Source organism: Dysidea avara, chromosome 1 (assembly GCF_963678975.1).
Source record: "Dysidea avara chromosome 1, odDysAvar1.4, whole genome shotgun sequence".
Lineage (NCBI taxonomy): Eukaryota > Metazoa > Porifera > Demospongiae > Dictyoceratida > Dysideidae > Dysidea > Dysidea avara.
Window position 1 is genome coordinate 27,955,870 of NC_089272.1, and position 17,813 is coordinate 27,973,682.

The window sequence follows — 17,813 nt, forward strand, 5'->3', positions numbered from 1 at the left end:
GCATCTTACTGTATGTTTGTTAGAAGGATGTATCCCATCAACTAAGTTACATGTTGTGACAGAAATAACATCACAATCCAACACTGTTACAATGACATCCTCGTAGATGGTTCTGCAAGGAAAACCCTACTGGACAAGGTAGTAGTTCAACAAACAATATTTCTGGTATTTCTTCAGTGCTCAAGTACAGTTCACATTCAGTTTTATCAGACCACACAGTGTAGTTATACTGATTACAACCAGTAGTTGTGTGTGTTTGTGTCATCTCAGTTGCTCTAGTGGTTATACAACCATTTGCTGGTATATCTACAGTTTCAACTGCCAGTGTAACTGATGACAACAGTCGAGGTACAGATATGACAACTGATAAGGTTTCATCATGAAATAATTGATCTAATTCATGTGAAGTGCATTCATAATCACACTTACTAATCCAACAAGTGAATGTATTACAATATAATACTCTCAACAGCGCGGATCCAGGAGCTGGCTAGGGGAGGGGCACAAACAGGCTATGTATTAGGTGGTTGGGGAGAGCCAGATTCTCTTGTTAGTTGCAGCATTTTTGAAGCAGCAAATAATCACCTCTTAGTTGTGTCTCACTGTTGATTTTTGCCATTTTGGCCTTTGCAGATGGTTGTGAAGTCTTAAGAGCTGTGTAAAAGGCTCTGAATGTCTTAAATATCAGCAACACGATAATTATTTTTAGAGGCGCTTAGTACGCACGGAGGTGTTAGGTAACAATTTCATGGCTAGTTTGGCTTTGGTTAACTTTGGTTTCAGGTGAATCAGTAATTGTGCTAATAAAGTGTGCATATTTTCATGTGCTTTATAAACTGATCTTGGCCTGACATAAAGTTTAGTATTTTAATCAGAAGTATGGCTGACTCTTCCATAAGGGGAGGGGAGCATTTGCCCCAAATGCCCCATACTGGATCCGCCATTGCTCAATAGCACCTTGACATATTATAGAATTAGTGCTATTTTATAATGCATAGTTACATCTAGTTTTATAGCATATAATAAGATCAACTTTATCAATACAAGAACAAAATTTGCAACCATATATAGGTGCCCATTAGGTGGATCTGAGGAGGGAGGTACAGAAGGAAGGAGGGAAGGGGTGTACCCTTTAATCCTTCTCTATCTCCTTGCTATGCACATACATTACATGGCAATGATGGCTCCAGGAATTGTAAGTACTGATACATAGGTTTACAAATTTCCTATTGAATGACACACTTAAATCTAGGGGGTCTAGGACATGCTCCCCAAGGGAAATTAAAATTAGGAAATTATGTATTCTCATAGTGAATCTGGTAACAGTTTTTCACCAAAATCTGTAAAGCTGACATTTTAAATGTACAGTATAGGAAATTGAAGATATGTGCAGTTTATGCTTGCTTCTGCTGGTACAGTGTCAGCAGACTAAAGAGATGAGGTGGGGCTAATTGAAGTTTGAAGCATACAACAGACATACATGTGGATGCCCTTTTGGAGGTTTGCGGGTAAGCCTCCAGGAAAACTTCAGGTCTTAGGCACTCTGAAATATGATTTTATGCTATTTTTTTACTGTGTTGGTATACAGGTAAACAGTAACTTTAAACAAGTGCAAAATATGACTAAGCCTGCTAAAACAGGGCACGCGGATATATAAAATTTTCTTTAATCAGCCACAACCTTTTGTGTTATCATACTGTAGCTGTATGCATTTTTTAGCTCTTATTAAGCGCTTTATAATACAGTTTGCAGAATGCAATTCTATTCCATTGCTAAGATACAGTATGACCTGTGGTATGACAGGGTGTAGTTTATACCCGAATTTCCTATACCATAGGCCCAGTCCTGTAATGTGACTGTTCTATTAGGGTGTTGACTGCTCTATTAGAGTATTTCAATTGTAATTCCTTTATTTTAATTGCCTGAATATACTTGATCAGTTTCTAGAAACCTCAGAGACCCCTGGATTCGTTCTTACATGGTATGCACTTTGCATGTAGATTAACTGTACACTATTTGTATGGCAAAAGAGTTTGTCAGTATCAAGACACTCTAATAGAGCAGTCACTACTCTTATAAAGCATTTAATTGACTTACATTCTATTGTGTTTTAATATACCTCAATTAACTAACTGAGCACACTTGGCCATCAAACAGATTCTGTCTCAGAAAACTATTCCCAGGTTATGTTTAAAGCAGAGCATAATAGCTGTCAAAAATGTCTTCAGATTTAAGCCTAGAAGATGAAATATCTCACAATTTATTCTAATGAGTCTTAGAATCTTAAGAATTCAGCTATACCAAACTCAATTATGATAAAGAATAGATTATGTATAGCCAATATAACTGCACTGATTTGTCTTCTAATGAAACAAACACTGTTTATCCTTACATTTGCCCCCTTAGGTCTCCTGTGCCCCCAACAGTGTCTCCTATATTTACCTATGACCACAAGTCTTCCTATATACTCACAAGCATTATGGCTCAATATTGCCACTTTCACTCAGACCTAGCCAGTACAAGGTCTACTGTAGGTTGACAGCTGAATAGGTTCACACAAAGCAGCACAAACTGCTTACCCAATAATTGTATGATAACAAAAATCTGGCTTGTCTACTACTAATAGAACTTTGTTCCATAGCAGTCAGTGCAATATATAAGGTTGGTGAACAACTTTCTGATGCAAAGTTCACTGTGTGAACCAACACTTATCTCTTCATTTTCCAAGTATTGATTGTGCAACATTTACACTACTTCACATATTGCTTTATATCTCGTTCATACATTTAGCTATCATCATGAAATTTTCTGCACTACTTCTCTACACTCCAGTGATCAGTTGAGAGCATGGGTGTGATCAGCAAATAATCTAATTAGGATTGTAGTGCATTTAAAAATTAAATATTTTCAATAATTTTTACTACATACAATGACTGCTCTATTAGGAATCTTTGACATTTCAGTGGATAGCCACAACATTCAGCTACCTGTAGAAAAAGTGGAATAGAAAAGCATATTCTTTGATGTTTTTATAACTAGAATAAGGTTGTTCACTACTGCATGAAAGAATAGGAATACAAATAGCCATTATATTGCCTGAAGGTATAAATAAGGTCCTTTTAAGGAAATTTCTATTTCTAACCTGTGCTTAGAGGTTACTAACCAAATAAAAACCAGTAGTTTAAAGAAAGAACTTTCCATCTACTCAGGAAAAAAGATTACTAGGAAGTACAAAAAATGTATGGAAAAAGGTGCTGGGAAACCAAGGGTTATACTCTAATAGAACAGCCAGTCAATATGAATCTAATAGGACTTTGATGCCAATACAATATGACTAATGGTGCTGTACAGGGGCCTAACTGATATAATTATATACTGAACTACTAATCAGTGCACAGACTTCAACCCATATCATGTGGTTTGCAACAAAAAAACAAAATTTAATGGAAATTTGTATTCTGTGTTGCAAGAAATAGTAAAACCGCTGTATCATGAACCACAGTAGTGGTTCATAATAGAGATCGCCTATGTTTTTCCAAAATCCTAATAGAATACTCCACCCTAGAAACTTTTTCCAACCTCAAAAGAAGCCTTAGAAGTTAATTTAGAAGAAGGTTAGGTCCACTAGCAAAAATGAAGTCAAAAGGACTTGATAAAAGTGTTTTCTTAAAGAACTGAAATTTGCCATTTTGAGCCATTTTGTTCATCTTATTATTATTATTATTTTTTCTCACTGTGCTAGAGCAAAATATGAGTACTTGTTTGGGAATAAAAACTACATAACTTTCCTTGCTATGTCTTTCTTCATGACCATGACCTATTTTTAAATGCAGATTGCAATGTTAACATCCACTTTCATGCAAATTTGGTTCTTTTAGGTTCACTTTGCCAGTGATCTTCTGACTTAGTCTTTGCAAGAGTAACCAACATAGTAATATGTGTTGTTAAGTATACAATTTGTTCACATTAACATGTTCATTTGGAAACCTTATCATTACCTACATCTTCTCGTGATCACCTAACTGAAGCCATAAGACTGCTACCCTACAGCATCCTATATGTTGCTAATACGTAGTTAGAAGTATCAAAGCTGTGTAGTACAAAGTATATGCATTCAGTAGTAACTAAGGAAACAACACACTGGTGTTTGATAACACTGGTAGTATCAGCTAACAACTAATGTACATGTAAATATTGACTGACTTGAAACTGAATAATATCAAGCACAACCAGCACCTCTAATTATCATGTCAGTATCCATATTTACAAAATGTAAACTAACTAGCGTAAAAATAATTTTAAAAACTTAGGAATAGAGATTGCTGAAAAAGTAAAGAAACAAGAGTCAAACAAGCCATCATGTTAAACACACAGAGATCTCTATTTGGACTCAAATAAACATTTATACAGAAGCATTCTCAGTTCTCCCGTATCTGTCCCTAATTTATGGAGAAACTAGTGTTTTTTTTTCTTAGTTTCTACCATATCCATTGAGTCCAAATAGAGATCTTTGTGTGTTTAACATGCTGGCTTGTTTGGCTCTTGTTTCTTTACTTTTGTCAGCGATCTCTACTCCCATATTTTAGTTTTTAAAATTATTTTTACACTAGTCATTACACACCCTTAAATGTAATAAAATTATTTACATGTATGCATAACAAAAACAATTTCAATACATAAAGTATCATATGGCTTCTCTTATTAATGTAAGAATATTGTTCTGGTAACAGTAAGGAACTATTATACCATAATAGGTAATAAACTACAGCATGCATCTTTGTGACCAGTTAACATGCAAGAAGCCATGCCACACTGTATGCATTTTAATCTCCCAATTTTTCAAGAAATAATGGATCCAGTGTACTGTATAAAACTACCAAATACTGTACACTCTACATGAAACCATTTAATATACAATAAAAGTATCACATCTCAAATTAAGTATATAATTCAATTTATGTGTCAGGTTAATGCAATAACTATAATAATGTCTACACACAGTAGCACAAAATTTTCTGTGTGTACATCATAAATCGATGAACTGTATATAGTTAAATTTAGTCAGTCACTGCAATGAGCGGCTCTCGAAAATCTTTATAGTTGAATGTCACATCTGGGATTTGATTGTCTGTCATTTCAAATGTTCTACTTTTCTTCCATATTCTCCATCTTATGAAATGAGAATGGACGACATCCTTTAATTGCTGTGCTGCATTACTATACAGTGTAGTTATACAAGTGTACATTATGAAGAACATGAAATATACAAGTACTACCAAGATGAGGTACTGTGTTGCTGTACTGTTGACATTGTTGGGGTAGTTGTACAGTGTAATTACATATGCTAATAAGAGGTTCAGTAGAATAAATGACTCTAGTAAGTTGTTGAGTCTGCTCTTAAAGGGCCATAATACACCTTGTACACAAAGCAATATTGCTGTAAATATGATTCCACTTAAAAGGCTAACTTTAGTGTCAAGAGCTGACAAACTGAAAAATAAAGCCCTTATTAATAATTGCAATCCAGTCCAGTAAAAGTATTTGTCCTTATATGAACTAAGATATGGATCAAGTAAAGGTTTAAAAGTGTTAACAAATTTAAACCTTAATAATTGTCTTGTGAATAATAGGAGGATATTGAATGACATCAACAACAAAAAGATGAGTATACAGATCACAAAGAGCGTAGTAAATCTACCACCAAACAATTCAACACTTGTATCTATTGACCAGAATAATTGTGTGTGTCTACTGGGAAGATGAGTAATTTGAGTATAAAAGAACAAGACATGACACACCATTGATAAGATTTTAGCATAACTCAATAAGAAGAGTGTGGCAAGAACATGTAAACCTCTTCGCGCTGTAAGTCTTTGTACTTTACTTGAGTAACGACTGCCCATGATCAGTGCTAATGCTATCATAATGAGATATAATGGAAATGCTAATTGTAAACATGTTTTTGAATAGTCGCTCATGTTATTGTAGAAACAAGTTTCAATACCTAAATCCAAATTGAAAATAAAAAGTAATACACAAATAGGTGAATGACAGTTTGGTAGCAAAGTTGAATTATTTGTATTGACAATGTTCACGTAAAAGATGAATGTGTTAATAGTTCCATTAGTAACAGTGAGTTTCAACACAAATAACATCATCACCAACACAATACCTGCTATTGCTATAGGTATCATGATAAACAAGTAGATGTTGGAACATTTTTTACACTGTGATGAACCAAACACAGCACTGAGACCTTGTTGACAATGTCCACATAACACACCAGACCTGTTAAACTGACACTGCATGTCAGGAGTGGACAGGTTGAGGTATGATGAGTAGGGTAAACAGTAGTCAAATGGACATTGAGAGGAGACATGGTAGCTGTGTGAGGAATTGTGCGAGCCATTGATGGTATCAGCTGATATCCAACTGTTAGCAGGACGTAATATAGTCCCATCAACTAAGTTACATGTAGTGACAGAAATAACATCACAATCCAACACTGTATCACAATGACATCCTTGTAGACGACTCTGTAATGAAAATCCTACTGGACAAGGAAGTAATTTAACATAGAATATTTCTGGTATTCCTTCAGCACTCAAATATAGTTCACATTCAGTTTTATTAGACCACACAGTGTATTTATACTGATTACAACTGATGGTCATGTGTGTCTGTGCCATCTCAGTTGCTCTAGTGATTATGCAACCATTTGTTGGTAAATGTGCAGTCTCAACCATTAACATTACAGATTTTTTTGGTGATGATAATAGCCTTGGTACAATTAAATTAATTGTCAAATCTTGACCAGGTATTGTTTGACCTAGTTCATGTGAGGAACATTCATATGTAGTTGAATCTGTACATTTACAAATACTTGAAGGAATGATTCCTATATCCTCTTTGTTAATGTGTACATTTGTCATATTTATGGCTTTTGCAAAAACTTCATTAGGGGTAACTGACTTGTAGTTATTTTTTCTGTCATACACCCATTCACACTCGGTAAAATAAATTTCAAGGTCAATTAACTGTGTAGGAGCAGTGTATAAATTATTTACTATGTCTATTCGTGTTGATTTACCCAACGAATTAGAAAATTCTAAGAATTGAAAATAACATAATGGATTTCCTTGGTGGTTGTATGCAATTTCCTTTCCAAGTGGCCAGTACACTATATTCTCTGTTGCTTTGAAAATGCACTGAGTAAATAGTACAGTATATGAAAATTTCATAGAAATATAAGATATCTGGCATGGTTGTTAGAAATATCTAAATAGTCTGTAATTACAAAGGTTGATAAATGAAGTTCTATAATATTTTCATAGTAACTGTTATTAACAATTTTGCACTTGCTGCAATAGATCTCACCATTGTTTAATGATATTAAACTTTTACCATTACTATGAGTATTTGAAGAAATAGTGGTATCATGAATATTTATTATAATAGGATGATGCCACAGTACTGCTATCTCACCAGTATAATCTTTTATAATGCTCATTGCTTGATTGTGATTAAATGTAGAATTTTTAATTGATATAATAAAATCATTTCTTGTGAAAGAATTGGTAATATTGATCATCGAATTAATGTTAGTATTTTTGTAAAACATACTGTTCATTATTGTAAGAGAATCTTTATTGTCTGATGTATGAAGAATTGACAGCATGGAAAAGCCATTAATATCCCTGGCAGCATTATTGTGCATTTGGCAGCTCATTAAATTCACTTCAACTGCATTATGATTAGTCTCACTACAATAATACAATGCACGTACATTACACAAATCTTTGAAAACTGTTTGGTCAACTCTTACCAAAATCTTATATTCATTGCGTTGAAATGAAATGTAAAGCACATTTTGAATTTCTTTGCTGTTACAAGCTGTTTGCTTGTAAGTAATATTTCGTATGTATAAAACATTCATTATTGCTTGCATGTAGTAGAAGACAACTAGGCCATCATTGGTAGAATTATGTGATTGTGAGGATGTCATCACAGTGATAAGTATGTTACTTAATGTAGATTCCATCATAGCATTAATAACATGTATTCCATCAGTACCACTACTGACAATTATTGAAACATTTGTAACACTGACAGCCACACAGTAGTGCATATGTACTGCTGCATTTCGATGAAGCACTTTGGTATCGACATAAGTAGGGACATTAAAAGCATCCAATTTATCAATATAATTTTTTCTACATCCAACAACTTTCATATTATGCACAGCTATTTTAGTGACATTTATGACAGCTATACCAACTGATAAATTTGCACAATTGATTGTGCTGTGATTTCCAATAACTGTGATATTATTTAGGTTTTGTATGACAAAATCTTCCTTAAGATTATGAACTCCCCACCAAAAGAACAGTTGGGTATTAGAAGTGAAACACATTTCACTATTTCTAACACACTGTGATAAGGTGATAGTGTTACTGTTGTTGGTAGAGTGATGATCATCAGGTGTGATGTAGAGTGTATGAGATGTTACTTGTAAAACTAGTAAGGTTGCCACTAGTAAGAAATAACTGCGAAACACACCACAAATGTTTAACCTACAAAGGAATTATGCATTCTAAGCACTCTTGTATAGACGTACAGTGGTTGCATACTCAGTTATAGCCATTGTCATTCTACATAGGATGCTAGCATTAAATATATATATATATATTCAAAAGCTGTAGTACAAGTTGCTGTTGACCTTCAATGTTTGTCACTGTAAAGCTCTAGTAACTATAACAATATACTATAGTATGCAGATGTATTGCATCTACATGGAGCAAATATGCATATACATTGTACATTAATATCTATCCAAGGCTACATAAATTGTCTATATTAATATACTTAATGTGTACCTGATCATTGTTAACAAAGCAGCAATTGTATAGTATCTCAAATATATCTGCTGCATTCTATACAGTCATAAAACTAAATACTGTATTGTTCTTGTTACGTATTAATTTTATTTAATTTTACTGAATACACATACAGAACAATACACTTGACAACTTTAAATTGTCTGTTTTAAGTGTTGTAATGTATAATCTAAACCAAAACAGCCTAGCTGTAAAAAAAGAGTGCGGCCCCCAAAAAGGCCAGGATGAAAAAAGATGTGAAATCCAAGGTGGCGGCCAAGAAATGGCTGTGATGGTACGTTAATGACAAAAATATTTATTACGACAATTCAAGTGAATTTGCATTGCCTCCTCCACTAGGATTTGGCACCAAATTCACCTGAATTGTCATAACTAAAATTTTTGCTATTAACCTACTATCACAGCCATTCCTTGGCCGCCACCTTGGATTTCACATCTTTTTTCATCCTGGCCTTTTTAGTGGCCGCACTCCTTTTTTACAGCTTGGCTGTTTTGGTTTAGATATCACTTCCTATGTATTGCAAGCTTTGTGGCTTGCAATACATAGGAAGTGATTATCCGGCCATTGATTAACATTGATTAACGGGTTTCGTTACTTTCACATCGTTTGATGCCCTACGTAAAATTACGTAACAACATTGCGTTAGAGGCGCTTTAATAAAATAATTATTAAGCACTGACTGACACACGCGAGGACACGCTTTATCAAACCAGATACGTAGAATCTAATGGGGAGAGGTAACAGCAGCCAGCTAGTGTTCTGTGACTAAGGGGTCTGCCAGAATAACAGAGGTAAGTAATGTATGCAGCAGTATGTATCACATCACCACCAAGATCACTTTAATATGCCTGGTTGTAATGTTTTATGCTGCAATACCGCTATTAATGCTATGAACAGAACTCTTAGCACAGACATGGTAACAATTTCCTTCACTCCAGATATATTTCAACCTGCCTTGGTCAATTATAGTAAGGCCAGAGGCTCAGATTGTCCCATGCAGTTGCAGTGATGTTGATGGTTTTGCAGCAATGTTCGTAGTTGAAGTATTCTTTACTAGAGGAATAGCATAACTGTAGCTAATGGATAATACTGTAGCCTCTTTCCCAAGGGTCTGAAACTCACATAATCTTACAATTTCTGAAACAGTTTTTGTTACTTTCACATTGTTTGATGCACCTCTACTGACATACCATTATGTAACAACACTACATTATAGGCACATTGATAAAGCACTGAGACACGTCAAACTCAATAGGTGACAGCAGCCAGTCTTGTGATGACTGAAGATGATGTGCGACTAATTGGTCTGCCAGGATAACAGAGGTATGTATGCATTATGTATCACATCACCTCTGTTACGTTCCATTATCCTTGAGTGTACTGTTTTAAAAATGCTATGAACAGAATTCTTAGCACAAGCATGGTGATAATTTACTTCAGGGATATTTCAACCTACTGGTGACCATCTTTTAATAGGGACCTAGTGTACGTTTGTTTCACTGGGGTGTCACACAAGCACTCACTATTGGATGATCTGCGTCAAAGACAAAATTTACCTTAGCCTTTGGCTTACAGCTTTTGACCTGACTTGAATGCATCTTCCTGAAATTTTGTCTGCTGTTTTAGGCTTAATTGTTAGGTTTTCATCCCTGGCCACATCCAATGTGGCCATTTAGCATTTTTAAAAGTTAGTGTAACTAGCTATAGTAAACCAAGAAAGCTGCTGTCTGGGCCATGTGAGCCAGCTAGATATAAATCCGTACACCTTCAGTGTTACTTTAAGTGTTGAAGCTATTTAGGTTTATTATATCCATTTACCAAACACGCCAGTCCTGTGCTTCAAAATTTCTTAATACATCCTATCTATATAACCAGGGGAGTAGGACAAGACCACGTGAATGCGTAATAATGTTGCACAAGTACTTGAAGTATTTCATGTGAACTGAATAGACCCTGTACAAAAAGTAGAGGAAGGGGCTTGATACATATTTTGCTCTATTTAGTTTGTTGCTTGCAATGGTGTGATTCATGATTGGAAAGATGCTGCTGTTATGGCAAGGGCTAAAAAGGCGGGCTAGTTGTGGCCAAAAAGCTAGTTGTAAATGACTTTTGGCTAGTTGCAAATGGTGATTGGGCTAGTTCTAAAATTTAGACAAAATAGCCAGGTTTACCAAAGGAAAGTATACTTACGTATTGTACCTCTTAACTCTTTTACAATTTACCACAGGGATTTGACTAAAAGTCTAAAGATACATCTTGAGATAGTCATTTTCAAAAATTTTCTATTTCATGGTCTACTACTCTGATTAAAAATTACCTTACTAGTTTTAATTTCTTTCTTACAGTTCACTATAAACTGAAAATCAACACATTCATCAAATCAAAGCTTTCATGCACATAATTATATACATAGTTATTTTGTCCCTTCAGCTTGCTAATTATTTCCAGATCTCACTCATTCTCTAAATTCATTTCCAGGTTCAATCATGGCACACTTATGTTTCAAAATTCTTGGGGAGTATGCCCAGACCCCTAGAAATCCCTCTTTACTGCCACTTTGTCTCATGACTTTCATGTCAACAGTAACAGTAGGCATCAATGATTACAATACAATCGTTGTTGTATGATCTATTACTTTCAACAGGTAGTATGACTATGGTTTAATAAAATATTTTTGTTAGTGCTTTGTAGTGCACATTATCTTGTCTTACCCCTCTGATCTACAACTGTGAAAGATACATCATTGAAATGTTACAGAGCTTTGAAACATTTTAAGTTTTTCTATCTCGTAAGTTTTAATATTTATTTATAGGTAACTCTGAGTTTTAACACTTCTTCCCATCTCCCACTGTAGTGATATTTTGTAGTTTTGACTATTGACTGTGAGTTTGATCACAATCACAGATTGAGATTGACTTAGTAAGTGATATGTGATACCCCTAGTGTTTTGTTTTATAAGCCTAGCACTACAATTAAACAGGTGATTCTGAAGTCACAGTCTAACCCCCTCCACCATACTCCAAATAACCCACACCCTGTTTGCCCATTGTAATCTATAACATCTGGGTTTTGCACCACTAGCAACTGTAGCAGGCTATCTATCATTGTTACCAAACAACCAACAACATACTTAGTAACCATAGATACAAGACAATAACCATACGTAAGTCCAGGAGCACGACTACCTGAAAACTTACATTCATAAGTGAATAGAATATAATGAAAGACTAAATACAACAATGGAGAGTGAGGGCTAGCAACAAGAAATCAAAACGTAAAAATTTTGAACCATCCAGCACCAAGATGATTCAGGGAAAAACCCACTGGGTTTTACCCACATACGCATGTTACGCACATCAGTAATGACTGAGTTTCTTTCTGTAGCTATGTATGTGTTCACTTCTTCATTTTGATGACAGTAGTGACTTTCCATGTAGAATTCTGCCGTTCTCCTAATACAAATGTCATTTTTCAAAGTGTTTTTTAGACATACTCTGCAAAATGAAATACAATAGTAATTGTTTTGTTTGTTTTTGTTAATGCAGGTAGCAATGATGTCATCGTCTAATTGTGGGTCAGTCATGACTACTAGCACAGCAGGTGAAATTGGCCAGTATTTCCTCATATTGTACATAGAACTCTAGGCTATCATCAAGGGTGACTTTTTTTGCTGAAGAGCTGCAGCATTTGCAATAGTGTGATGCTAGACTGTGGTACATCGCTCAATAACTTTTTGTTCCAAGTTTTATGTACATGCTGTAACTGATCATATTATTGTTGTTTAAATATCACATCTTTTTATTTACAAATAACTAACCCTTTGTTATCACATCTTTATAGTAGATCCAATATTACCGTAACTCCTTTCTGTAACAGAACATGTACAGTATGTTACCTCTATTACATTCAGATGGTAGCCCTAATAATTTATGAATGGATTGTGGCTTATTCGTAGTAATGCTTGACCTGCTAAAACACACTGAAGCTTTTATTTCAAATGTCCTATGTGGTCTGACAATTTCACTGTTTTATATGTACTAGGAAACACCATTTGGTCTTCTTTTCTGAATTTGGAACCAAACCATTATTTCTTTATTTATTTATACTGGACAGTCTGTAATTATTGATGCATCCAGTGGGGGGAGGGGGAATGCATAATCAATAGAGACACTAACAATAATGCTCATGTAAGTTTAGACAGTTCAAGAGTGTCATTATCTACAACTTCATAATTATCATTTGTACACTCAGTCAGATTGTTATCACCAGGAACTTGTCGCTTCTCCAACAGAGGCGACATTACTTGTTCTAAGTACGATTTCACCATTCAGTATTATTCACTACCTTTCCGTAGTTGACTCTCCAACAAACCCCATACATATTCACTGTACACAGAATCACAACTGCACTTTACCTTTGATTTAAACCCTTGGGTTACCATACATGAATTGGATCACTTCATCTGAAGCCTATACGTACTTAATGTCCCTAGCAGTGCAAAACACGCTGTGCTGTACATGATACGAACGCAATGGATTTTTAAACAACATTTTAGTCTAATAAATACAGTAGTTACAGTTGTACAGGAGCAGCTTTACATAGTAATAGCATGTTTCAAGCCTTAGTGAAGGAGGAAAGGGTCCTGATGTAGGGAAAGAGAATAGTGCATGTGCTGAATTGTCGCTGTTCAATATAGTGCAGACCAGCTAAATAAGTACTTCACACTTGGACACGCTGACATGGTCCACATTCTGTGGGTATGCCTTACAATGACAGTGTACAGGACAAAGTTCTTGTAAACAATTTCAATTTACTACACACTGTTACAGCATAGCTGGTATTTTGAAGGCACACACATGTTGCTGTACCTTAATTTGTTTGCTACTGATTATGGAGGATGATTTGATGCCTACCAACTGAGGCGATTCACTTGGTTTGTCTTTTAACTCAGACTCTACTGATTGTGTGCAGTGTAACACCATTTTGCAGTAAATGTACTTGAAATTTAACTGTTAGACTGGAGTGATTCAATTATATCTAATCACGAGCAAGAGTTGAACTTGCACACGCTGGATAACAAATGGCAGAAATGATAACCCTCTTGAGTTTACTTAATATTGGGACAGTCTGTACTAATATATTGCAGGTCCCTATGGTGAATGGGTGAATCCCCAAATTCCCTGTATCCCACCAGTCCCAACATAAGCAGTCCATTGTGTTTATGTTATGAAGTAACAGCTGCTCGTGCCTAATTGTATAAAATAACAAAGGTTATCTGCACGCACAACATGGGGCAGGATACAAAACCTTGCACGAGACTGTACTATCAGCAAAGATTGCAAATGTAATTTAAGGCCAATATTTCTGTATTAACTAATTCAATGAAATATTAAAAATTAATTTAAGGTGTTTAATCAAGCAATACAGCTACTCAACCTATACAGCACTGTGCATGACAATAAATTGATTTCAGTGGCTGCTTTGAGCTTCAGTAATGGTGGAGTAATATATAACATACACTTGTAGAATGGCATGACCCACACACTATAGCTAACTGTCACAAATGAAAGGCAGACAGCACTGCACAGATGATTAGGTATGCAGATATTTAACAAAGTTTTACAGATACAATAGGAGGTACTGACGAAAGAAAAATTTGAAGAATTCACAATATTATTAATCAGCTTTGACAAAATAAAATTTGACGAAAAGCAAAAAATAACAGGTCTAAACACCGACTTTTGAGGTGCTTATTGGACAAAGTAACCAATTTGTCAAATTTTACTTTTGTAAAAATTTTCCTGTTGTAAATTTACAGTTAGTTCAACTACCAACACTGCAAAACCATAAACACCACTGCAACTGCATGGGACAATCTAAGCCTCTGCCCCTCTACTATAATTGACCAAGGCAAGTTGAAATATATCTGGACTAAAGGAATTATCACCATGTCTATATGTTAAGAATTCTGTTCATAGCATTGTAGCATAAAACATTACAACTAGGCAAACAGTGGTGATCTTGGTGGTGATGTGATACATACTCATGCATACATAACTCACTTCTGTTATCCTGGCAGACCGGCCCCTTAGTAGCACGTCATCACAGGCCACTGGCTGCTGTCACCTCTCCCCAGAATCGAGGTTTGATAAAGCGTGTCAGTGTGCTTAATAATTATTATTTTATAAAAGCGCCTATAGCGCAGTGTTGTTACGTAATTTTACGTAGGGTATCAAACGATGTGAAAGTAACGAAACCCATTCATTAACAATACGATTATCCGGCCATTGATTAACTGAACTTTCGGTTATCCGAATTGTAGCGATGACTGCTCTATTAGAGTATTTTATATTTTATATAAGGTGTGCGTTCTATTAGAGTAATTGAGCAAGGCTCTGTGTATAAATGAATGGGCTTTGATTATCCGAACTTTTCGATTATCTGAACACACCCAGGGCCCAATGAGTTCGGATAATCGAGGGACCACTGTATGTACAAACTAACGCACTGCATACAAATATACTCACCTGGACATTGTGAACATGTTAATTGCACTCTCTTCAGTTCTTACTCCACTTGTAATTTTCTATATATGTGTAAATACATTCATATTATAATTACACTATCAGTATTTTTCTATGGAAGAGTTAGCTAATAAATTTATATTTGCAAATATATACCATAAACTACTACATTAATTTAGATGGATTTACTTATAAATGTTTTAAGTAAATATAAGGCAAAATTATTTCACAAGATACAGAGTATTACATGTGTGTAGACTCTAAAACTGATACAAAACTCTAACCACATAGTTAAGTATAACCACATAATTATGCTCACACATACGTGTAAAAGTAATGAAGTCCTTTGACCTGCTAACATGGTCAAACCAACTGTTGACCATCACTGAGACACCTGTGTGGTACTTGTTAGTTAGCAAAGGTAGGGCTAACCCAAAGGAGGTTGTAATGTGATGCCCAGATGAAGATGTGGGTACCCAAAGTACCACCTGAACTTTCAACCTTTTGTAAGATATGGACATTAATTCTGGCAATTGAACACACTGACACACTACAAATGTCCAAAAAACACCTCATACACTATAATAGTACAAGCTAGTAGTCAACCTGAACAGATTGATGGAAGGTGCTTGGTTAATAACTGACTATCCTTGTATGTCGAGAGATTAAGTTCCTGAAGAACCAAATTGTTCTATTTATCATGCTATCATCAAGCTTGATGCTTTAAGGTATCTAGCATTATAAGCTGGTCCCTATCAACCACTTATTTATACTCTACATGATAGGATCTATAACTTTAAAATGTACATGAAACTTCCTCAGTAAAGTTACTGCAATCAGTCATTGCAGTGTTAAAATTGATGCATATATGCAATACAACCACCATTAAATCTAATTAGTTAGTAAGTACACTATAACTCTGTTTAAAAGACTTACTTGACATTGATACAATAATGATGTTGGATTATTGAAGAGGAATCACTATTTGCAGGGCCGCCCAGAGAAATTAAGGGGCCCAGGGCAAAGAGTTAAAGTGGGGCCCTTGACCCAAGTTGTAAGCTGAAGACCAAAAAAAAAAAAAAAAAGGTCACAACCTGCTGGCAATGACAATAACTACCCATCACCAACCATATCTCCTTATCTATAAGCTTGCTACACTGCTCCTCTGAAGAATACTGTGACTGCTCTATTAGGGTATTTAGATCTGACTGCTCTATTAGAGTATATCGATCTTTTAAACAGGTATTCAGGGGGCCCTTCATGGGGCCTCCTGGGGCCCCTTTCAGGCTGGGGCCCGGGGCAAAATGCCCCAGTTGCCCCGGGGCAAAATGCCCCAGTTGCCCCCCCCCCCCCCCCCCCCCCCCCTGTGGGCGGCCCTGAGTCTATTTGCATCAACATGTGCAATATTTACACACGGTTAACAAGTCCCTTGACCTATACAATTAATGATAAGAAGTTGAATGCTCACTATAACTAAAAACATAACTTGTTATGGCAACTTACAATAGTTCAATAGACAAACAGCATGACAAGTATTGATTGCAATATCAATAGTATATTTTTATAAACCATATGTTGTACATAATCTGGCCCACCATCCACTACCACCAAAGCACCAACTATCTCCTCACTTTTACCGCCAATAATATAAATAGGTAATTAATATAACCTTCAACTCAACCAATAACACTCACTAACTTGACAAGAGGTACTGTATGACATGCCATTATCATTGTATCCAGTGTAGTGTTATTATGGTACAGCCATTGCTACTGTTGTGAAGTTTATCCACACTGATCAGTATGGGTGAACTAAAGATACTTGTACTGCACAGTAAGTACATGTGTATACAAAACAGTATACCTACAATATAAATTAAACCATTGAATCATTCCTGGGTATACAGCAGATCTGGGTCTTCCAGCTTAACTAGCTGTAACTACTATAAATCTTCATAAACAATCAGGATACTCTAATAGAGCAGTAACTCTGCAGTTACCATGAGCTAAATTTGAGTATACTCAACAAGATATTTAAAATCAGCATTATCACTGATCTTTTTGTTACAACCCATTTAGACCCATTCAGACATACCTCATATGTACACCTAGATGTATACAGAAGAACGTTTTACCTTCACCACATGTATCTTAATTTACCTGCAACTTGGCCTGCTCAATGCTCACACTATTGTAGACTGCATAATATTGGATTAAAAATAAGGCAAGTGTCAATACTTAGGATCTATAACTACTGTGATATGACTGGTATTTAAGGCAACAGAACAGGTCAGGGCAATGCATAGGCATTAGTCAGAGATTTCCCAAAATTTTTTCTTATTTATATGTATGCTCTTCAGAGTTCCCACTACATATGCACTCCTAAGTTAGC

The 17,813-nt window shown here is 35.4% G+C and overlaps 1 protein-coding gene and 1 long non-coding RNA gene across 2 annotated transcripts; one reads left to right on the forward strand and one right to left on the reverse strand.

Moving 5' to 3' along the window:
• Nucleotides 1-4,935: 4,935 nt before the first annotated feature.
• On the reverse strand, nt 4,936-7,499 carry LOC136249409 (uncharacterized). The gene is made up of 2 exons (XM_066041407.1): nt 7,378-7,499; nt 4,936-6,536 (listed from the first exon to the last, which is right to left on the reverse strand). Exons 1-2 carry the CDS (start codon nt 7,378-7,380, stop codon nt 5,058-5,060), a joined length of 1,482 nt encoding a protein of 493 aa, XP_065897479.1. The 5' UTR covers nt 7,381-7,499; the 3' UTR covers nt 4,936-5,057.
• A 2,058-nt stretch (nt 7,500-9,557) lies between these two features.
• Nucleotides 9,558-12,753, forward strand: LOC136260783 (uncharacterized). The gene is made up of 3 exons (XR_010703678.1): nt 9,558-9,689; nt 10,115-10,221; nt 12,444-12,753. It is a non-coding gene; the product is annotated as an uncharacterized lncRNA (long non-coding RNA).
• The last annotated feature ends 5,060 nt before the right edge of the window (nt 12,754-17,813 follow it).